General features: G+C 43.4%; 1 protein-coding gene across 1 annotated transcript in view; it reads left to right on the plus strand.

Annotated features, from left to right (window-relative positions):
* The window catches only part of VSIG10L2 (V-set and immunoglobulin domain containing 10 like 2), a 38300-nt gene that overhangs the window by 10454 nt on the left and 3394 nt on the right, over positions 1-24452 (plus strand). The window contains exons 3-9 of the mRNA XM_058194686.1: positions 644-919; positions 2216-2491; positions 4968-5228; positions 5930-6190; positions 7723-8013; positions 8950-9255; positions 22111-22256. Of these exons, the coding sequence (XP_058050669.1) occupies positions 644-919; positions 2216-2491; positions 4968-5228; positions 5930-6190; positions 7723-8013; positions 8950-9255; positions 22111-22256 (1817 nt within the window). The remainder of the gene's footprint in view (positions 1-643; positions 920-2215; positions 2492-4967; positions 5229-5929; positions 6191-7722; positions 8014-8949; positions 9256-22110; positions 22257-24452) is intronic.

Below are 24452 nucleotides of genomic sequence, written 5' to 3' on the forward strand. Positions count from 1 at the left end.
TGACTGCATCCTATTTATATATAAATATACAAATAGGATGAAGACTATTGCTAACATAGTGTAAGCCGCCCTGAGTCTTCGAAGAAAGGCGGGATATAAATGCAAATAATAATAATAATAAAAAACCAAAGTCGGAGTTCCATTCTTTTCCACTTTAAGCACGAAGTTCACAAGCGGTCTCCATGTGGAAACAAAAGTACTTACGTTCTTTTCTTCAATCAAAGTGGTCAATTTTGCCATTTCAGCCAATTCCATCAACTTCTGCAGCCATTCGTCCATGCTAGGAACCAAAGTGTCCTTCCATTTTTGTGCCTACAATAGTCTTACTGCTGTCAACATATACAATAACAAAGTTCCAATTCTCCCCCCCCCCCATTCTTTTCCCATTAAACCTAAGAGAAAAAGTTCTGTTTTCATTTTTATCTCCATTTTGAAAATGAATTGCCTGTGTTTCTGTTTTAGCTTGCATCTTGAATCTTTGGGTAGTTCTATGGATGATTTAAACCAATTCCCTAATTTGAAAGAACGATGTGGACCAGAAATGGATTTTTTGTAGGTGTGACTGGTTCAGGTCATTCATGTTTCTTGATGTAACGATGTCTTGCTCTTCTTCATTTCTTAACTTTTCATTTGGTCTCCCCAGTCCCAGTTCCCAAGCCCTTTCTGCAGATAAACAATTCAACACCCGTGGAAGGCATGCTGGTTGTGATGATCTGCACAGTGAAAGAAGGGACACCTCCTATCGCTTATTCTTGGCAGCGCTACACTAACCGAGATGGCATGGTAGTTCTTGCTGAAGCAGGGACGCATCTCTTAAACCTGACCTCAGCAAACCGGACACACATGGGTTGGTACACCTGCACAGCCCACAATGAGGTCAACAGCCAAACCAGCGATGAGATGTACCTTGACGTTATCTGTAAGCAATTGGTCAATCAGGCCAATTTTTCTACTTTTGGGAAACTTTGTGTGCTGCCAATCAGATCTTAATCTTGCCATGTTATCTATGAAATAAAATAGATAATGCCTAATGAAGCAAATTAGATCAGATTTTCCCTATCTGGTCTACTTCTGATGTATTGACTTGATTGAATAGGAATTCCAGCGCACACCAGAAGCCCACCAGACTGGGGAGACCTATCTTCAGAAGTTTATTTTTATTTATTTATTTATTTTGTCACACAGTATATATAAGCATAAACTTGAAATAACTATACGATATATAAGCATATATATAAGCATAAGCTTATATTAATTGGATATAATGAAAGGAAACATTAGGACAGGAATGGTAGGCACGCTTGTGCTCTTATGCATGCCCCTTACAGACCTCTTAGGAAAGGGGTGTGGTCAATGGTAGATAGTTTTGGGTTGAAGCTTTGGGGATTTGTGGTCAGGTAGTGTATTCCAAGTATTAACAACTCTGTTACTGAAGTCATATTTTCTGCAATCAAGATTGGAGCGGTTAACATTAAGGTTAAATCTATTGTGTGCTCGTGTATTGTTGGAATTGAAGTTGAAGTAGTCTTCAACAAGAAGGACATTGTAATAGATGATTCTATGAGTTAAACTCAGGTCATGTCGAAGGCGGCGTAGTTCTAAATTTTCTAAACCCAGGATTTCAAGTCTGGTGGCATAAGGTATTTTGTTGTAATCAGAGGAGTGGAGAACTCTTCTTGTAAAATATTTCTGGACACGTTCAATTGTATTGATGTCTGAAATGAGGTATGGGTTCCAGACAGGCGAGCTGTATTCAAGAATTGGTCTAGCAAATGTTTTATATGCTCTGGTTAGTAGTGTAATCTTACTGGAGAAGAAGCTACGCAAGATTAGGTTTACAACTCTTAAAGCCTTTTTTGCGATGTAGTTGCAGTGGGCTTTGGCACTTAGATCATTGGATATGAAAACTCCAAGGTCTTTAACAAGGTGGAGGTCATCTGCAAGGTAATGTCCATCGAGCTTGTATTTAGTATTCTGATTCTTTTTTCCAATGTGTAAGACAGAGCATTTGCTGGTTGAGATTTGGAGTTGCCAAGTTTTTGACCCTTCTGACACAAAGTCAAGGTCTTTTTGAAGGGTAGCTGTATTGTTGGTGGTGTTAAATAGTTTGATATCGTCAGCAAAGAGAACACAATTACTTATAATATAAGTTCAGCATCTCATCAACAGAAGAAACAGAAGATTCCATTCTATTAACTAATTTAATCTTCCATAGATGGTCCAGATGAGCCAGTGATCAGCATAGAGCCATTTGCAATTAACCAACACGGCTTCTCAGCCAATGAACAAGAAGAGGTTATTATGACATGCCTAGCTCCTTCCAATCCTCCCAGCTACTACATTTGGTTCTACAACAGCTCTCAAGTCTACTCCGGACAGAAGTATGTGATTGCCAGAATCTCACGGACTCAAACAGGCATCTATACTTGCCTAGCTCAGAATATGCACCTGAATACTCGGACCCAGGCCACTATTATCTTGACTGTCTATTGTAAGTTACCTTTACCTATTTTCCCAGGCATGAGGTCTTAGCATGTTCTTTGCTTCCTATCTCTCTATCTTCTAGATTTTTTTTTTTTAAATCACTATTCCAAACATTACCATCCTGGCACAGCTGAAAAAATGCCAAAAGAAAAATGTCAACATAATTTGGGTGTAACATATCAGTGCCAAAAGAAGGTGGCGATTGTCTCTTCTACCACGGTTTCCAATGCTGGTGTTTTTGTAGTAACATTTTAATTTCCCTTCTGAGAGAATGGTAGACAGTTCTTGTTCTGTACCATGAATATTGCACTTTTCATGTGGCCAAGTCTCTTATGTCTTATGTCAACAGAGTCTGTTCTTTCAGGTGAAATTCTTCAAATTCTCTCTCTCTCTCTCTTTTTTGCAAAAGAGAAATAAAAGTGAAAGAATCCATGGATTTCTGTATGGAATAATCACAGAGAAGGTCAACTTACTAAAAGTATTAATACTACAGGAAAGTAATCATTGGCCAATGTTGCTTTTGTGTCCTGCGGCAAAATGCAGTCAGATGTTTTTCAGGTAGACCAAAGCAGCCTCTTTGTTGTGATGTTTGTTGTCTGTGGATCATTGAAATATATGTTTGATAATAACATTGACCAAATTAACCTAGGAAATTTCGAAACAAGCAACACCTCAAAGACCAACCTGCACGATTCTTAGATTCCCTGAAATAATATAGAGCCACCCAACTTCTGTACCATCATCTTCACATGATGCAGTTTTAGCTGGACGGTACCATAAAGAATTTGAGCTGTGGGGTGTGGGAGAAACTCATATTCCTAATGTTTCTTTACAAAATAAATAAATGCACAAATGAAATCGTCCTCATATATAGGAAACGACCTTATCTGAGATCAGGGCTAGCATTTACATAGAATATTATTTCATTGAAGATATTGACCCAGCACCCAGATCTTACAACTTTATAATGCATTCATGTAATGCTATTGCACCAATGACTTCATTCTTACCCAAGAAACAAGTTAAGGTGAATGAGGGGATTTCCAGAGATGGAAAACCAAAGAAATTCAAAGCTTAAGAAAAATATGAGGTTGTCAAAATAGTGAAGGTAAAGGTTCCCCTTGCACATACGTCATTCCCGACTCTACGGGGTGGTGCTCATTTCTGTTTCTAAGCCAGAGTCAGCACTGTCTGATGACAATTCTGTGATGTGGCCAGCATGACTAAACGTTGAAGGTGCACAGAATGCTGTTCCCCTCCCACCAAGGTGGTCCCTATTTTTCTATTTGCCTTTTTACATGCTTTCGAACTGCTAAGAAGCTGGGGCAAATAACCGGAGCTCACGCCGTTATGCGGCGCTAGGGATTTAGAATAGAATAGAATAGAATAGAATTTTATTGGCCAAGTGTGATTGGACACACAAGGAATTTGTCTTGGTGCATATGCTCTCAGTGTACATAAAAGAAAAGATACGTTCATCAAGGTACAACATTTACAACACAATTGATGATCAATATATCAATATAAATCATAAGGATTGCCAGCAACAAGTTATAGTCATACAGTCATAAGTGGAAAGAGATTGGTGATGGGAACTATGAGAAGATTAATAGTAGTGCAGATTCAGTAAATAGTCTGACAGTGTTGAGGGAATTATTTGTTTAGCAGAGTGATGGCCTTCGGGAAAAAACTGTTCTTGTGTCTAGTTGTTCTGGTGTGCAGTGCTCTATAGCGTCGTTTTGAGGGTAGGAGTTGAAACAGTTTATGTCCAGGATGCGAGGGATCTGCAAATATTTTCACGGCTCTCTTCTTGATTCGTGCAGTATACAGGTCCTCAATGGAAGGCAAGTTGGTAGCAATTATTGAACTGCTGAACTGCAGACCTTTCTGATCGACAAGCTCAGCATCTTATCCACTGAGTCACCACGTCCCCTATGTCAAAATAGGAAGCCATAAATTATGAGTTTGCCCATATGACTCTCAGCTCCATGGTTTAGTAGTCCAACTACCAGTGGAAAAATATAAGGAGTGGGGGCAATAGTCCCTTTCCTCCAGTTTCTTTTTCCACCAAGGAACATCTGCAAGCAGGCAGTTGTCAACTTTTTTTTCACAGCAAAGTTTCTCTGCTTCTTCTAGCCATTTTTGAGACCAGTTCTGCCATCAAAGCTTTCCCCAGTATGCTAATGCAAAGACTAGGCAAATATCTGCTATATCTCCTGCTCCTGGCCAAGAAGTCATGAGATTCTGAGAGGGCAATGCATAAACTTTGGGTAGAAGTTGGCTTGCAAGAGTTGGGTGGGCATGGAGAAGATAGACACAAACATCTTGTGGGTCAAACAAGCTTTTGTGTCTAATCCCAGAGCAGCAGGGATGGGACCCTGCTCTTTGCCACTATCACCCTTTGGATAATGTTTTCCGCCATGGATGTTTCTGGACCCAGTAAGTCCTCGTTGCTGTTGATATGATGTTTACCCTATGCACAGATCTGCCCAAGGGACTACTCAACTGCATGTCGCTGCCTGCCTCCAATTTCCAAGACCTTGCTCTGCATTGTTTATGGCCAGGGGGATTCCCTTCAGTGCACTTGCGGTGGGTAAAATCGAAGGCAGAAGAAACTGACACGGGAAGCTTCTCCAGAGCTATTCAAATCCATCAGGGTGCAGATGTTCCCAATGGGACTTCCTATATCTGCCTGGCTTCTCATCCAGCACTGAGAAAGGATGCCGTTTGCAGGACCACTGTCTGTGAGTACCTGCCTTTTGCTATTCTAGAGACTCCCAAAAGTTGATGCTAAAATACTAATTATGCTACAGCAACAATTCATGATTAATTAAACTTCTCTTTTTTTTTTTAATGAAATGCAACTAGGGGGACATAGAACCCTGTGCAATTAGGATGGTTATAACCCCCTTATACAAATTGGTGGAAGACACTTCAATATTCAGAACCAGATTTTCTCTTTCTTTCTTTCTTTTCTTTCTTTCTTCTTTCTTTCTTTCTTTCTTTCTTTCTTTCTTTCTTTCTTTCTTTCTTTCTTTCTTTCTTTCTCTTTCTTTCTTTTTTCTTCCTTCCTTCCTTCCTTCCTTCCTTCCTTCCTTCCTTCCTTCCTTCCTTCCCTATATTTCACATTTCTGAAAGCTCATCTCCCGCAAGGAGGGCTCTTTAAAGTTAAATCCCTAAAGGAAGTCATAATTCCTGTAAATCAAAATTTCATTGTTATTTATATTAATTTTACTTTACTAACACAATTTATAATAAGCCCTAATTATCTGACTCACTATCATAAATTATAACAATTTGTTGAACTCATCTTTATGAGAATTTATAGGGCTTGTTCATTGGCTCTTATTTATGAAAAGTTATCCAACAAATAATCATGATTATTAGGAATCCTAGAAAGTAGGCAAAGACCAGCAGCCTCTGAAATCTGACCAATTTATTTCAGGGGTTCCCAAAGGGAGCTTGGCCTGCAGTGTGGTAGCAACCAAACTGAATGAATTCCTCATGTTGACCTGTGACTGGCCAGGTGGAGAACCTCAGGTGACACTCTGGTGGAGAGACTGGAGGCATCACATGCTGGGAAGCATGAAACCATCACACAATGTTTTTGTCATGAAGCCCAATGCCACTCTTGGAGGCAAGACGTTCACCTGCATGGCAGCTCACCCTCTGTGGGCAAGAACTGCTGAGTGCCACATCCAGCTGGGTAAGCAGATAAATATGGGTCAAGAAAAAATAATAGGGTCAAGGGACGGTTGACTGGCTCATCAGAGTGTGAAAGACTGTTGTGACTCCGGCCCCTCGAGCCTGTCCTCATGGAGGAGAGTGATTCGAAGAGTGAGGGAGAAGAGCCAGCAAGGCCTCCCTCGCCAGGACCCTCCTCGCTGGCACCTCCCCAAGTTCCAGCTGCAGGCCAGGAGGAGGAGCTGACAAGGCCTCCCTCTCCCGCACCCTCCTCCTCCTCCCTGGCAACGCCTCAAGTCCCAGCTGCTGACGATCAATCCTGGGTTGATCCGAGGAAGTGACGTAAAGATAAGCGTGCGCAGCAGAGGAAAAGGTGTGGCAGGCTCAGAGATTGCTGAGTCACTGAGCCACACCCCACAGGGTATAAAAGTGGGTGGAGCTGCCATGTGGCCCTTGTGACGGACAAAAAAAGCTACCAAGAGTGCACTGCAGCTCGGTTATTGGAAGGTTAAAGGACTTTGTCAGTGAGTTTTGGCAACGGATCTTGGACATGAGATAACGGACTCAAAACTTGGCAGGCCTTTGCACGGTCATTGCCAGGTATTTCCTCAGCTGAAGAAAATCAGGCCTCTAGCAAATAAAAAGACTGGGAGACAAGCGTCTTGCGTTTGCTCTGTGAAGTGGGGAGGGTGAACAGAACAAAGACACTGTTCCATCAGGTTTACCTGTCCCAAGCTGATCCCTTCCTCCCTGTCTCTTTATTCAGTTACAACCAAATCATGTCATGGAATTGTCCTCTGGTGCTATAGTTGCCCTTCCCAAGTCAAGAACGAAGAGCCACCTTAGTTCTTGGGCCAGTGGTGAAATCAATTTTTTTTTTTACCGGTTCTGTGGGCGTGGCTTGGTGGGCATAGCAGGGGAAGGATACTGCAAAATCTCCATTCCCACCCCACTCCAGGAGAAGGATACTGCAAAATCTCCATTCCCATCCCACTCTAGGGCCAGCTAGAGGTGGTATTTGCTAGTTCTCTGAACTACTCAAAATTTCCGCTACCGGTTCTCCAGAACCTGTCAGAACCTGTTGTATTTCATCCCTGTCTTGGGCTCAGTCCAAGATATTCTCCAATTTTACAAGGTCAGGAAGGCAACAGTAGAGAATCCTGTTCCTGAGGATTTAGAGGACAGTTGCAAAGCAGAACAAATCCAGAGCAAGTAAACTTTTGGGGTTGATCAGACATTCTGAGAACATGCAGAATTGCTTTTGCAATGTGGCTGCCACAGTGGGCAATGCTGCTCATTTACTAGCATGTTAATGTATGAGGTTGTTGTTCCCAACTTCTTTCTTTAGACCAGCCCACCTGAATGTTGTTTACATCTCAGTTTATTTATTTATTTTTGTTGGAAAGGTAGATGTGCTTCAGGCAAAGCTTCCATCTGGATGTTGAAAGCCCAGAGCCTTCGTGGGACGAAGGGAAAGGTCAGAACCTGGTTACTGCTCTCCTTCAAGCTGATAGTTTTGAGAGTTTCTTTTATTCTGCTTTGTTTTATGCACAGAACCCCCCAGGATTATGGTGCAACGGTCCCAGGTGTCGTTGTTCGAAGGCAGTGAGGTCCAGTTGGCCTGCTTCCTCCAAGGTGCCTATCTGGGCTCTGAAGTCTTCTGGTACAATAATAAGAACCAGCTCATTACAGCAAACACTAGGAAATACCATCTGCAGCAGGAGAATACTTGGTTTAATTTGACTGTCCAGGACACAGAATGGATACAGGACAGTGGCACCTACCGATGTGCTGCCATCAACGCTGTGGGCAATGCCTCTGCCACCATCAGCCTCCAGGTAAAAAGTAAGTTGAATAACCGAACGACAGAGTTGGAAGGGACCTTGGAGGGCTTCTAGTCCAACCCTCTGCAAATTTCATACTATACCATTTCGGACAAATAGTTGTCTAATCTCGTCTTAAAAACTTCCAGTGTTGGAGCACCCAAAACTTCTGGAGGCAGGTCGTTCCACTGATTAATTGTTTTCTTACGACATTTCTCCTTAGTTCCATCCATTGCTTCTTGATGGGTACCACAAAACTCCTCTAGATCTCCCAAACCCGGGAAGCACAAATCCATGAAGTGGCAATACCATGTCCACACTTGTCCTCCAATTGCTCCAAGTTTTCTTCCCCCACAAAGGAGGATCCTTTTATGACTTATTCTTATGATTTTGATTTTTTTTCTACATTAATTTCTGCCGATGATTGTACTTTATTGCTATGTGGTAGAGAGGGGGTAAGACAGTGGCTCAGGGGCTAAGACGCTGAGCTTGTTGATCGAAAGGTTGGCAGTTCAGTGGTTCGAATCCCTAGTGCTGCTGTGTAATGGGGTGAGCTCCCGTTACTTGTCCCAGCTTCTGCCAAACTAGCAGTTCAAAAGCACGTAAAAAATGCAAGTAGAAAAAATAGGGACCGCCTTTGGTGGGAGGGGAACAGCATACCGTGCGCCTTTGGAGTTGAGTCATGCTGGCCACATGACCACGGAGATATCTTCGGACGGCGCTGGCTCTTCGGCTTTGAAACAGAGATGAACATCGCCCCCTAGAGTCGGGAACGACTAGCACGTATGTGTGAAGGGAATCTTTACCTTCACCTTTAGAGAGGGGGATCCTGGCATTTGTTTTTCTCTGTTATGCCCTTGCTTCCCAAACTAAGCATGCCCCATGGAAGCGGGAGGGTCTTCCAAGAATGCTGATTCATACACCAGCAACAACAATATGCCTTTCTTTTTCTTTGCAGAGTATCCCAACCCACCCAATGTGACAATCAGCAGACTGATGTACACTCGCCCCCGTACAGAGGTGGAACTGGAATGGGAAACTCGAGGCTCAGGAAACCTGACTGGCTTTGTAGTCCAGAGGAAAGAAGCAAAAAAGACCAGCCCAAAGCAGATAGCCAGCAGCTGGGAAACAGTGGCCAACAACATTGACCCTGATGTCCGTGGCCGAAAACTGGGTGGCCTGGATCCTGCAGTGGCCTATGCTTTCCGGATCCTTGCAGTCAACCATCGCACCACTGGGTATCCCTCTGAAGTGAAGACCCCAGGTGCATTCGAGTGGCTAACTATACTGATCACATTGACACATGTATGGAAAAACCAGCTGTTTTGGAAGGTGCTTCTTCTAAAGGAAGAGGTGGCAGTTGAGCATTTAGATGAGAGGATCAAGCCTGGTCCATTTTGCATGCAGGAGATAGTGGATTTCATTGGGGATGCCAGAAAGAACAGCAAGTTGTGTATCCGTGCAATCTATCTGCCCACCTCTTTTTCTATGAGACCTCGTGAGGTAGTGTGATGTAATTATGGTTAATTATAATAAATTATGACAATGAGTTGGATAATTAGGGCTACTTATGATAAATTAAGTCAAGGTGCATGATTAGGGCTAAAGTAATCCCACTTTAGGAATGAAAGTCAGCTAGGTGACTTTTGGTCAATCACCAGGAGACAGTGAGTTCTAGTCTTGTTTTAGCCATGAAAGCCAGCTGGGTAATTTTGGGACAATCTCTTTCTCTCAGCCTAACTCACTTCACAGGGTTGTCATTGTGGAGAAAACAGCAGGAGTAAGGAGTGTTGTGTTGTTTGTCTCCTTGAATTATTTATAAAATTAATAAGTGGGGAATAAACAACAAAATAATTAATGAGTCCTTGTCCCTTCTCCTTCTCCTGGGCTGCCTCAGTTCTTGGAAACCCTGTTCCCGAATACATAGTTCTGAGTTAATTAGGAAAATATGGCTGACCTGATCAAAGGCAACTTTCCATATTCAATCCAGAGTGCTCTTCAGTTTGAAACAACTATAACAATTACTACTACAAGATGGAGATGGTGATAGTGGTGGTGCTAGAATGACCAGAAAGAACCATGTCTGCCATTGCTTCTCCTAGAGCCTCTGTTTTGAGTCTCTCTCTGCCTTCTAGTATGCTCCCCTACCTCTGCATTTGGGTGCCTCAGTTATTCCTCTGTACACCTTGCTCTGTTGCATGAGATCTGCAGACCTCAGTCGGGTGGGTGGTTGCACTCCAGTCTCAAGGTTGTGATCAGGATGGGAGGTGTGAAGAGATGGACTTTGACAGGTTTTCATCTCTGTGTGACATCACTTCTTAACAGCATGATGAAGTTCACCTTTCCTTCTCTGCCTTATTCTTCTTTTTTGGGGAAATGTACTTCACCTTCTTGGAATGTGCTACTGGTCTCCTTACAAAACAATCTCCAGGCTTGGTCTCCTAGTTGTGGTGAAAAATCTCTGCATGTGTTGACCGATTTGTGCTCTTGCTATGATTGGCCAAATATAAAGAACTGAAAGTTCCTTATGCAGCAGAAAAGACCTGGCTTCTTGATCAGATGGGTATTAAAGATTGTGCCTTTTTATCTTACTGTGAATTAATAAGCGCATGGAACCCCTGATTTATGAAGGGTACCCATTTCTTAGAGGAAAAAAAAAGTACAAAATTCAATTTGTAATTGCGTAGAAACTCCACTCGCCCTGAACATTATTTATTTATTTGTTTGTTTGTTTCTTTAGTCATTTGTTATTTATTTATTATTTATTTGAATTTGTCAAACAAAAATGAGAGCAAGAATAAAAAATAAAAATATAATGACAGGGACAATAGGCATGTTAGTGCACTTATGCGCATCCCCTCTACTGACCACTTGAGTATAAAGTAAGGTCCATGGAGGTCAATTTGTGACTGAAACTGTGAAAATTTTTAGCTGAAACAACTGAATCAGGTAGGGGATTCTAGACTTTGGCAAATCTATTACAGAAATCATATTTTTTACAGTCAAGTTTAGAATGATTTACATTGAATTTAAAGCGGTTGTTAGTGAGCGTATTATTGTGATTAAACAAAAAAATATAATTTACAGGTAAAACATTACTACATATAATTTTGTATGCAATACCTAGGTCTGACCACAAGTTCTAAGTTATCCAAACCGAGAATTTCGAGCCTAGTAGCAGAGGGAATTCTATTGTGTGCAGAAGAGTGCAAAATTTTTCTCATGAAGTACTTCTGAACCCTCTCAATTGTACTGATGTCAGATATATGGTGGGGATTCCAAACAGTTGACCAATACTGATTGGTCTAGCATAAGTTTTATAAGCTCTAATTAGCAAGACAATGTTTCCAGAAAAAAAACCAGCGCAAAATTGAATTTACAACTCTTAATGCTTTTTTAGCAACTCTATTACAGTGAACTTTAGAGCATAGATTGTCAGAGATAAGTATACCTAAGTCCTTGGCAACATGAGGGTCATCAGCTAGTTCAATGCCACCTAGCTTGTACTTGACATTCTGATTACGTTTACCAATGCGTAAGACAGAGCATTTATTGATCAAAATTTGAAGTTGCCAAATAGATGACCATTCAGATCACTGTATGTAGACAATTAGCAGGTGGCACCCATGTCATTATGACCTGGTTGGAAGAAATCAGGAATTCAGCAATATTGCCTATTCTTGATGCGGCATTTCCTTCCTTGGCCAAGATCTGTCCTGCAGAAGCAGGATTTGGTCAGGCAGCACAAGAGCAAAATTGCCTGTTTTTCTGACCTCAGTTAGCTTGGTGATCTTGAGCGAACGCTGCCATATTCGAACAAAAATGGCCACCTCATCCTTTCTCCTCATAAGGGCAACAGCTGTTGCAACAAGCAAGGCTGAGTGAGGTTTGGGAAGAGCCTTCGGATGGTGCAAAGCAAAATGAAAGGCTCAAGAAAAACAAGCAAAGTCTTCTCTTGGAAAAACGGAGACGATTAGAAACAGATGCCGGGTGGAAGATCGCTCTGAGACCTGAAAGGCCAGAAAAGAGTTTGTGTAAAGCCTCATTGAGGGTTTCCTTTGGCAGAGAAAGAATCGTCCCAAGATGCAGAGTTGCCGAGGGCCAGAACGACTTGTTAACACGAGAGATCCGTAATTGGATCTCCTGATATTTTAAGGAAATAACCATCTTTAAAATTAGCTGCAGGCAGAAGAGGGGAACAATTTAATCAGGACAGAGACCCTTGCTTAACCCCCCCCCCCGCTCCTTTTGACGTTGCCCCAAACTGCTTCCTCTCTTAAAAGCTTTAATCTTCTTGCCCAGGAATGGAGGGTGGGGGGAGGGAGATGTTCTACTGATCAGGTGTCTTGATAATGGTTTGCCAACCGGGCTTCTCAGTTCAGACAATCACAACTTTCACACCTAGCAAAGGTAGTTTCTAAAGCAGACCAACAGTAGGGCTATTTCACGCACAAGGCGAAGCTATACCTCAAGGAAACAGCAAACCCAAAGTAACGATTATCCTATGCAATCATTTACTACAGATATTCCCAGGAGAGGTAACATTTCTTTATGCTTGAAGGTGAAGGAAAGGAAGTAATGTAAAAACATGCTAAAAGTTGGCAAACGCACCAGGAAGCTTATTGCAGAAAGTATAATTCCACGCGGAGAGTTTCTTGGTGCCTGCAAAGAACCCTATCCTAAATGAACTGTATAATTTTATTTTTTTAAAAAAAATTAAGGGCAAGCTGTGGTGCTGGCATGCTGAAAAGTGGATATTCATTTCCAAGGCGGCCTCTGAGGCTGACGTGATTCCTATAAATTTCTTAGAACATAAGAATGGTAGCTGTTGGCAACCTCTGGAGCTTTGTTCAGAAGTGTGCATATCTGAAAATCGAAGATGCTGAAGTATTAGAAGACATGGTTGACTCGGTGGTGGGTCATCCTTTGCCTTCTGATAAATAAATATCCTCCAACTAATCCACCTTGGCAGACATTTTATAAACAACAAGCTCATGGAGCTCCAACTATTGCTTCCAGAACCTTCCTCTTAAAAGAATGAAACAGATGTTGCTTCAGTGCCTATAAACTTCTAACCAGATGGTGGATTTGATGAGCTGAACATCAACCCATCTGGAAGTCACTGGGCAAGAGAAGGAGGGGCTAAAATAACAGAAAACACATCTGGCACATCATTCTCCAAAGCCTTCAAGATCTGGTCCTGGTAGAACTCCACTGCCTTCATCTACTGCTTCTTCTCTCTTGCAGCTGACCCTCCTTTCAATGCATATCCTGTGGTGATTGGGGCTGCTGTGGCAGGAATGGTGGTGGCAACAGTCATCTCTCTCCTAGTTTTTCAGTACATTGTTCGGAACCGGGAAAATAATCCAAGTGAGTGGTAGTTGCTGTGGGGGCAATCAGCAGCACGCTTATGGGATCTATGGAAATCCTTCCTTAAGTTTTTTTTCCCCCCCAAGGACAAAAAGTCAGAAATTGTCAACTCACACACCCATCTTTCTGGGAAGTCATTTCAGTGGTTGTCTCCTTACTTTAGTTCTGCCAGCAGGCCAAAGTTTCTGAGATGGGCTATGGTTATGTTTCTCTTCACGATAGCAAGGTTTGTGCATTAAAGACCGTATGATAAAGCAGCAATAGAGAGCAATAGCACTTAGATTTATATACTGCTTCACAGTGCTTTTACATCCCTCTCTAAGCGGTTTACAGAGTCAGTGCATCGCCCCTGGCAATCTGGGTCCTCATTTTACGGACCTCAGAAGGATGGAAGGCTGAGTCAACCTTGAGCTGGTCAGAATCAAACTCCTCACTTTGGGCAGAGTTAGCCTGCAATACTGCATTCTAACCACTGGACTGCCATGGTTCTTGCATGAGTATTGAAGAGATCACTAAAGCAGGGGTCTGCAAACTTGGCTCTTTTAAGACTTGTGGACTTCAACTCCAAGAGTTCCTCAGCCACCTTTGCTGGCTGAGGAACTCTGGGAGTTGAAGTCCACAAGTCTTAATAGAGCCAAGTTTGCAGACCCCTGTACTAAAGTAATGGAAAGTCTATAATTCAATAGGCTTTTGAACCACAGTAGAGAGCCATCATTCAGCAGAAATCACACTTATCCCTAACAGCCCCAGCAGGATGGAAATACGATGTTCTGAGATGATGGTTGTGGAACATAATTGCAAATTCTCCCTATAAATAGGGCATGGCATTGCTATGGGGAGAGTTTCTCTAAAGTCCTTGTTAATGTACCCTTGAACAGTTTACAGTTTAGCTGTTCTTGCAGAATAGTTTCTAAAATGGGATTTCTTTCTCTTACCACATAGGGTTGCATGATCTACTCTTCAGAATGTAAGTGACACCTCATTTTTTCCCCCTTTTCATCTTTTATTTATTTTTTTCTCCCCTTGAGTTCTTTCTCTTATTCCCTTTTATCGATCTACATCCAATATCTATATTGGGCTAGAATGCCAGTGATCTCCAGATAACACAGTAGCTGCAGTACAGTATATCTAAAGAAGGTCTGTGTTGGGAAAAACTGGTTAATATTTCTAGCCATCTGTAACAAATAGAATCTTCTGAGCTGCCTCAAACTGTGTAGTTTATATTTTCCAGAATAGCATAGCATAGCATAGCATAGCATAGCATAGCATAGCATAGCATAGCATAGCATAGCATAGCATAGCATAGCATAGCATAGCATAGCATAGAATAGAATAGAATAGAATAGAATAACAGAGTTGGAAGGGACCTTGGAGGTCTTCTAGTTCAACCCCCTTTTTAGGCAGGAAACCCTATACCACTTCAGACAAATGGTTATCCAATCTCTTCTTTAAAACGTCCAGTGTTGGAGCATTCACAATTTCTGGAGACAAGCAGTTCCAGTGATTAATTGTTCAAACTGTCAGGAAATTTCTCTTTAGTTCTAAATTGTTTCTCTCCTTAATTAGTTTCCACCTATTGCTTCTTATCTTATCCTCAGGTACTTTTATATCACAATGGATTGGATATTAAGCTGGCATCGATATTAAAAGAGAGACTTAGATAATTCAGACATGTATACACATGGGCGTATTTTACCATTTATTAATTTGCTGCCCAATTCACAACTTGTAACTCTGGGTGGCTCATGTAGGATTAAAAACCATGTAGGATTAAAAAATTCAGACAGAATGAACAACACAAGAAATCAAAATCAGCCCACAATCACTAAATCCCCGTGGTGAAATCCAATTTTTTTTTACTTCCGGTTCTGTGAGCGTGGCTTGGTGGGCGTGGTGTAACTTCTTGGGCGTGGTTTGGTGGCCCTGGCAGGGAAAGGATACTACAAAATCTCCATTCTCACCCCACACTGGGGCCAGCCAGAGGTGGTATTTGCTGGTTCTCCAAAGTACTCAAAATTTCTGCTACCGGTTCTCCAGAACCTGTCAGAACCTGCTGGATTTCACCCCTGCTAAACCCCATTCATTGCAGATAGGTTTATTGACCACTCTGGCTCACGCTTGGGGGAAAAGCTTGATCTTCAAACCTTTATGAGAAAAGCTTCCTTTCAAGTAGTTCTGACAGTAGCTGGACCGGTGACCTTTCCCAGCTTTCAAGGGAGTGGCTAGAGGAACAGGTGATAGGGACTAGCAAATGGCCATAGGTGTAATGGAATGTGCCAATACCTGGGAAGATGGGGGAAAGGATGCTGCTTAAGGAATGATCAGGTAAAAGGTGGAGAGTAGAATAGATAGAATAGAGTAGAGTAGAGTAGAGTATAGAGTAGAGTAGAGTAGAGTAGAGTAGAGTAGAGTAGAGTAGAGTAGAGTAGAATAGAATAGAATAGAATAGAATAGAATAGAATAGAATAGAATAGAATAGAATAAGGAAAGAAAAATGAAAGAATGAAAAGGAATAGAACAGAACAGAACAGAACAGAATAGAATAGAATAGAATAAGGAAAGAATAATGAAAGAATGAAAAGGAATAGAACAGAACAGAACAGAACAGAACAGAACAGATTAGAATAGAATAGAATAGAATAGAATAGAATAGAATAGAATAGAATAGAATAGAATAGAATAGAATTTTTTATTGGCCAAGTGTGACTGGCCACACAAGGAATTTGTCTTGATGCATATGTTCTCAGTGTACATAAAAGAAAAGATATGTTCATCAAGGTGCAACACTTACAACACTTAATGATAGTCATAGGGTACAATGGATAGGATAGTCATAGTGTTAAGTTCGGGAAGTAACGAGGCTGGAGACCAGGGTAGTGACAACAGCTCTTTAATATATGGTGAACCCAGCAACCAGGCTGGGGAAAAACCTCTCCTTATATACAGTCTAACCGGCGGCTTCAACCAATCAGCAACGTGCTTGTTTCCCGCCAAAATATTTAAAGATATTTATTTTATTTATTTTATTATTCGAATTTATATACCGCCCTATCTCCCAAAGGACTCAGATACATTACACTCCTTCCCTCCCAGAAAACACTTTACCCCTATTCACATGATATTTACATATTATTTTTCAACGTAATCACGCAAATAGACTGGGCGTCTCCTGACTCTTTCGGACCTGCGCAGTTCATTCCCTGGGAGTGGGTTGAGCTGACCGGAGGGGCTGTTTGCTCCTCTCAGCTCCTCCTCTAGGCCATCCGGCCCTGGATTATTTGCAGAGTCGTCCCTGCTGTTTTCTATTGGAACCTGTTGGCGTCGCTGGACCTCCGGGAACTCAGATAAGTCCTGCGATTTTCCCAGGTTTGAGTCAGCTGTGGATTCAAACATTGTATAGTCAGGGCCTGTTTCGTTTAGTTCGGATTGTTCGGCTATGCGTTTTCGTATTTGGTCTATGTGGCGCCTCCATACTCGGCCGTCTTTTAACTCCACCAAGTATGATTTTGGACCTGTTGTGTTTAGGATTTGCCCTGCTACCCAGATTGGGCCTTCTCCATAGTTGTGTGCCCACACTTGGTCGCCTATTTCCATCCCTCTTGTTTTTTCAAGTCCCCCCTTGTAACCCTCCGGTGTATAGTTTGGATTTAAACGGTCTAGGGGGCACCTGAGCTTTCGGCCCATTAATAATTCTGCTGGGCTTCTGCCGGTTGTGACACAGGGGGTTCTATGTTGGACGGCCAGGAAAACATCGATTTTTGTTTGCCAGTCGCCTGGCTTGATTCTGGACAATGCCTCTTTTGCGCTTCGGACGAAACGCTCTGCAAGGCCATTCGTTGCAGGGTGGAAAGGCGGCGAGAGGGCATGTCGGATGCCCTCTTCTGCCAAGTACTCCTCAAACTGGGTTGCCGTGAATTGCGGGCCGTTGTCGGAAACTAGTGTGTCGGGCAACCCATGGGTTACAAATAGGTGCCGCAAGACTGAGATCACGGCCTCGGCTGTCATGGATCTCATGAGAATGATTTCCAGCCATTTGGAGTAGGCATCGACTACTACCAGGAAGGTTTGGCCGTGAAAGGGGCCGGCAAAATCAATGTGGATTCTCGACCAGGGCCCTTGGGGTCTCTCCCATTCCCGAACTGGGGCTGTTGGGGGTAGCGGTCTGGACTCTTGGCAGGCCTGGCATTTCCCTACCCTTTCAGCAATTTCCGAGTCCATTAAGGGCCACCACACATAGCTTCTCGCTAGGCCCTTCATCCTTACGATCCCTGGGTGACCCTCGTGGAGGAGATCCAATACCCTTTTCCTCAATTTCTCTGGGATCACCACTCGATCCCCCCAGAGCAGGCACCCTCCTTGAGCCGACAGTTCCCCACGTTTCTTTACAAACTCTTTAAAACGTTCGCCCGGCGCAGCGGGCCACCCTCTTTGTACCCAACCAAGTACAGTTCTCAAAATAATGTCCCGGTATGACGCCCGAGCCACCTCCTTAGATGTGACTGGGCCAGAGTCCAGAGAGTCAATTAACAGTATGGGCGTCCCCGGAGTGGGGTCCTCGATCGCCCCTGGTAGTGGGCATCTACTTAATGCGTCCGCATGCCCCAACTCTTTTCCTGGTCGATGCCGCAGTTTGTAGGAGTAGGCGGCCAAAAAGATAGTCCATCGGGTCAATCGGGGCGAAAGTGCCACAGGCGTTGGGCGGTCGCCAGCCAGTAACCCTAACAGTGGTCTATGGTCTGTAACAATTTCAAAGTCTCTACCAAAAACGTATTCGTGAAACTTTTTTACCCCTGACACTATAGCTAGAGCTTCCTTATCTAACTGACTATAGTTCCTCTCTGTCGAGGACATCGTTCTGGAGTAGAAGGCTATTGGGGCTTCTGTGCCATTTGGGAGCCTGTGGCTGAGCACAGCCCCCACTCCGTAAGGGGAAGCATCGCAAACTAATACCAATGGCATTTTGCTATGATACTGAATCAGTAAGCTATCGCTCGAGAGTAGGTTTTTTACTGCTTCGAAAGCCCTAGCTTCCGACTTTCCCCAAGACCAAGCAGTATTCTTTCCCAGTAACTTATGTAGCGGCTCGGCAACGGTTGCCTTATTTTTCAAAAAGACCGCGTAAAAGTTCACTAGACCCAGGAATGCCTGTAGCTCTGTTTTGTTTTTGGGCGCTGGAGCCTTTCTTATTGCCTTGACCTTGCTCTCAGTGGGGTGGATTCCCTCCTTGTCTATTCTGTAGCCCAAGAACTCTACGGATTCTACCCCTATTTGGCATTTGTTCACTTTAACCTTTAGACCGGCTGACCGGAAAATGCCCAGAACTTTTCTCAAACGTTCCCCCAATTCTTCTAAATTTTCGGCTGATACTAATACATCATCGAAATAGGGGACTACCCCCGGGAGCCCTTGCAGAAGTCGCTCCATTAAATTTTGAAATAGACCAGGAGCCACACTCACCCCAAACTGTAACCGGGTACACTTGAACGCACCTCTGTGAGTCACAATTGTCTGGGCTTTGGCTGTGTTGGCGTCTATGGGTAGTTGTTGATAGGCTTGGGCCAAATCTAATTTGGCAAAAACGTGCCCTTGCCCCAGCGAGTGCAGCAAGTGTTGCACCACGGGGACCGGGTAAGCGCTTTTTTGCAAGGCTTTGTTTAACGTTGCCTTGTAATCAGCGCAGATTCTAACTGACCCATCTGGTTTTACTGGGGTGACGATTGGCGTCTCCCACTTTGCATGATCGACTGGCACCAGTATCCCCTGACTGATGAGCTTGTCTATCTCCCTATCAATCTTGGGTTTAAGGGCAAAAGGGACCCTCCTTGCTTTTAACCGTATGGGGGCTACCTGGGGGTCTAGATTGAAAGAAATAGGGGTCCCCTTGTACTTGCCCAGGCAGTCCTTGAACACATCTTCGAATTCGTCCATGAGTGCGTCTTTTAGGTTAACGTCACTTCTGTAGATGCCAGTCACTCCCATGCCCAATGCACGGAACCAGTCTAGTCCCAACAAACTTGGCAGGGTCCCTTCGACTATCGTGATGGGCAGGGTCTTCTTGTGTGGTCCGTACTCGACGCGGACGGAGGTGGTCCCTCGAACAGGGATGCGATTCCCTTGGTAGTCGTGAACTCTTAGCCGCTGTGTTTGCAGTTTGCGTTTGGCGATTTTCGGCAAGGTTTTCGCAAAAGTGTCCCAGGACATGATTGTGATCGCTGACCCTGTGTCCACTTCTAGTCGGCACGGCACTCCTTCGATTTTCGGTTTCGTGAAGATTTTCTTCTCGACGCAGGTTGCTGCACGGCCTATTATCACGGTCGTTCGATTGGAATTCGTGCCCTTTTTGTTTTGACCAATCGCGGGTCGCCTTGCCGATCCCGCGCTCTGATTGGTTGGTTTGAATTTTCGGCGGGAAGGTTGGGGTGCTCGACAGACTTGAGCCAGGTGCCCCTTCTTCTCACACCGCCGACATGTAGCGTCCTTGAATTTGCATCGTTGACGCTGGTGTTGCCCTCCGCAACTTCCGCATTCATCCCGGTCTTCTTTGCCCCTTCTCTCGGTGAGGCAAACTCCTTCCTCATCCTCGCCGTCTGATTCGGTCTGGATTTCTTCGTTGTGGACCGGGGTTGATTCCGCACTCGCCGTCGGCGTGAGTGGCTTCTGTAGGGTTTCCGCCGCTTGGGTGGACATCTCATGAGCTCTGGCTTCGTCCAGAGCGTTTGCCAGCGTTAGATTGCTTTTTGATAGCAGCCGCCTCCGCAAACGAATGTCTCTGACCCCACGGATGAGTTGCTCTAACAGCTCCTCATCCAAGTCTCTGTACCCACAGTCCTTGGAGGCTTTTCTCAGGGCGGCCATGTAATCGCTGATGGATTCGCCCTCTTGCTGTCTGCGCTCTCCAAATTCAAAACGCCGTACATATTTGGACGGTGTTGGTGCGAAATGGTTCTTCAATAGATTTTGCAGAGTTTGCCACGATACCGATTGTACCGGCGTTGGCTCTGCCAGGGCTTCCGCGATGTCGATGACCTCGGGACCGCAGTGGCTCAGGAAATACGCTCTTTTGCGGTTGTCTGGAACTCCTTGCAGTTCGTTGGCCTCGAGGAAACTCTCGAAACGGGTCGTGTACGTTCCCCATTTCTCCCTGGATGGGTCAAACGGTGCGGGCGGAGTGTAGCTGGCCATCGCTGCGTTTTCTGCCCTGAATTTGCTGGGTTCGGTTCTTTCGCACATTCAGCTCGTTCCTGGTGCTCTTAGCCTCGAGATCCCACCTTCGTCGCCAGTGTTAAGTTCGGGAAGTAACGAGGCTGGAGACCAGGGTAGTGACAACAGCTCTTTAATATATGGTGAACCCAGCAACCAGGCTGGGGAAAAACCTCTCCTTATATACAGTCTAACCGGCGGCTTCAACCAATCAGCAACGTGCTTGTTTCCCGCCAAAATATTTAAAGATACATTACACATAGTGTGCAGCAGCTGTTAAAAAAGCCAACACAGTTCTGGGCTGCATAAACAGAGGGATAGAATCAAGATCACGTGAAGTGTTAGTGCCACTTTATAATGCCTTGGTAAGGCCACACTTGGAATATTGCATCCAGTTTTGGTCGCCACGATGTAAAAAAGATGTTGAGACTCTAGAAAGAGTGCAGAGAAGAGCAACAAAGATGATTAGGGGACTGGAGGATAAAACATATGAAGAACGGTTGCAGGAACTGGGTATGTCTAGTTTAACAAAAAGAAGGACTAGGGGAGACATGATACCTGTGTTCCAATATCTTAGGGGCTGCCACAAAGAAGAGGGAGTCAGGCTGTTCACCAAAGCACCTGAGGGTAGAACAAGAAGCAATGGGTGGAAACTGGTCAAAGAAAGAAGCAACTTAGAACTAAGGAGAAATTTCCTGACAGTTAGAACAATTAATAAGTGGAACGACTTGCCTTCAGAAGTTGTGAATGCTCCAACACTGGAAATTTTTAAGAAAATGTTGGATAACCATCTGACTGAGATGGTGTAGGGTTTCCTGCCTGGGCAGGGGGTTGGACTAGAAGGCCTCCAAGGTCCCTTCCAACTCTGATGTTATGTTATGTTATGTTAAATTTAACACTTAATGATACAACACTTAATGATAGTCATAGGTTACAAATAAGCAATCAGGAAACAATCAATATCAATATAAATCATAAGGATACAAACAACAAAGTTACAGTCATGCAGTCATAAGTGGGAGGAGATGGGTGATGGGAACGATGAGAAGATTGATTGTAGTGCAGATTTAGTAAATAGTTTGACAGTGTTGAGGGAATTATTTGTTTAGCAGAGTGATGGCGTTCGGGAAAAAACTGTCCTTGTGTCTAGTTGTTCTGGTGTGCAGTGCTCTATAGCGTCGTTTTGAGGGTAGGAATTGAAACAGTTTATGTCCAAGGTGTGAGGGGTCCGTAAAAATTTTCACAGCCCTCTTTTTGACTTGTGCAGTATACAGGTCCTCAATGGAAGGCAGGTTGGTAGCCATTGTTTTTTCTGCAGTTCTAATTAGGAGGAATCCACAATTGAGTAACAGGCACAGAAATAAAATTAGAAAGGATCCACCCTAACTTATCAGGCAGGAAAAAGCGATGGCGGAAGTTTGTACTTTCAGAATTTCAAGGTTCTATTTCTGTTGCCTTACAATGAAGTAGAATTAGCTCATCTGGTTATTTTTCCAGTCAGGTCTGCCTCACAAGGTTGATAATGGGTTAACACATCTCTTCTCTTTAGGGCTGGAGCTGAAACTCGTGAACAAATTGGGACTCCAGAAGACGCTGAGATGCCAACAGGAATTAGTGATGCAGCCAATGAGCATGTTGAAGAAGCGAGTGAGCAGGTTGGAGAGACTTCCACAACAACTGGAGAAACACCAGCAGGTAAATTGGTGATAAATCTCTGGAGGTTACCTTATTTGAATGCATCAATCCAAGAGCAGACCTTGAAATACAGGTGGTCCTCTACTTGTAACAGTTTATTTAGTGACCGTTCAAAGTTACAACGGCACTGGAAAAAAGTGATTTAAGATCATTTTTCACACTTATGACCATTGCAGCATCCCTCATGGTCATGTGATTTACATTTGGATGTTTAACAACTGGTTCATATTTATGATGGTTGCAGTGTTCCAGGGTCACGTGATCCCCTTTTGCAGCCTTCTGAGAAGCAAAGTCAATGGGGAAATCAGATTCACTTATCATTTTACTAACTTACCGTATTTTTCAGAGTATAAGACACACCTTAGTTTTTGGGGAGGAAAATAAGAAAAAAGCTGCTTGGCAGGTGGATTGGCCTCCGGGAATACCCCCAATCAGCTGTTCCCAGAGGTGAATTTTAGCAACAGATTCCTTGGTTGTGGGCTCTGTGCCTTGCTTTTTTTTTGCTTTTTTTCCCCCTGCCTCTAAAACTCTGTTTCAGAAATTTTTTTCTGCCTCTGAAAGCCTCCAAAACAGAACTTCAGAAAAAAAGCCTCTGAAGCTCTGTTTGGGAGCTTCTTTTCTGAAGCTCCATTTCTGATGCTTTTTTCAGCCTCTGAAACCTCCATTTGAGAAGCTGGGTGGGGCTACATTCAGAGTATAAAACGCACCCAGATTTTCATCCTCTTTTTTTGGGGGGGAAAGTGTATCTTATACTTCGAAAAATATGGTAATCATTGCTGTGATTCACTTAACAAACGTGGAAAGAATACTCGTAAAATGGGGCAAAACTCGCTTCCTAAATTTTTCACTTAGCAACATAAATTTTGGGCTCAATTGTGGTCATAAGTCAAGGACTACCTGTGTTGCCTTGCCACACTGGAAAAGAACCCTTGATGGTGGAAAGTTTTGCCAAAAGATCTTCCTGTTTGCTGTATCTTTGGGTATTAGAGAAGGAAATCAAAATTCTGCAAGTAAATGTGGCTTTTGAGTTAACATCAACTCCTGCTTTCCTAGTAGACTACATCACACAGGTGTGTCTTTCAAGATATATTTCATCTTCATGAATCAAAATTGGGTGAGGTGTAGATGCAGGCTCAGTGGCTTAGACGCTGAGCTTGTCAACTGAAAGGTCGGCAGTTCAGTGGTTCGAATCCCGAGTGCCACGTAACGTGGTGAGCTCCTGTTACTTGTCCCAGCTTCTGCCAACCTAGCAGTTCGAAAGCACATAAAAAATGCAGGTAGAAAAACAGGGACCATTTTTGGTACAAAGGTAACAGCATTCCATGTGCCTTTGGCATTTAGTCATGCTGGCCACATGACCACGGAGATGTCTTCAGACAGTTTTGGCTCTTCGGCTTTCAAACGGAGATGAGCACTGCCCCCTAGAGTTGGGAATGACTAGCACATATGTGCCAGGGGAACCTTTACTTTTACCTTAGATTGGCCCCAAAACTTTTATGTCTATAGACTTAGTTTCCATACTCAGCTATTCATTTCCCAGAAAAAATAGCAAATCCTTATATATATTTTTTAAAAAAGGAGGGAGAGAGGCTATTTAGAACTCAATTATTGAAAGAATGTTCAAATTTGCACAGCTGGAAACCAAGCCATTATTTAAATGAAGAAATAGTCAGCTTATTTTATTTTGGGAAGAGAGCAATACTCAACTCCTCAAAATGCATAGAAATGATTTCTCTGTTCCTGTAATCAAAGAGAGATTTTATACAAAGAGAGATTTTATACACTCATGATTTTATTCATGAGTGCCTTGATTGTTTTCAGATGTCTAGTTCGTCCCTTGGTGAAGGTATCGGGCTTCCCTTTTGTCTGGTCATTCATCCCTCTGTTATGGCCTTTTGTTCTAGAACAGAGGTCTCCAACCTTGTCAACTTTAAGATTTGTGGACTTCAACTCCCAGAAATCCTCAGCCAGCAATGCTTAACACAAGTCTTAAAGTTGCCACAGTTGGAGACCCTGTTCTAGAAGACAAAGTGTCCTTGAAACACATTGATTAGTAAACAAACCCCCTTAATCTCCATTGTTATTGGTGGGTCCTGATCATCTGCTGATGTTGAACATGAATCTGGAAACCATTGAAGCAAAGAATGGAAACAGCTGGGCTTCAGGATTTCTACTTGGTTCGTGCTTCTCTTCCAT

The sequence above is a fragment of the Ahaetulla prasina genome, chromosome 9 (genome assembly GCF_028640845.1).
Source record: "Ahaetulla prasina isolate Xishuangbanna chromosome 9, ASM2864084v1, whole genome shotgun sequence".
In the NCBI taxonomy this organism is placed as follows: Eukaryota; Metazoa; Chordata; class Lepidosauria; order Squamata; family Colubridae; genus Ahaetulla; species Ahaetulla prasina.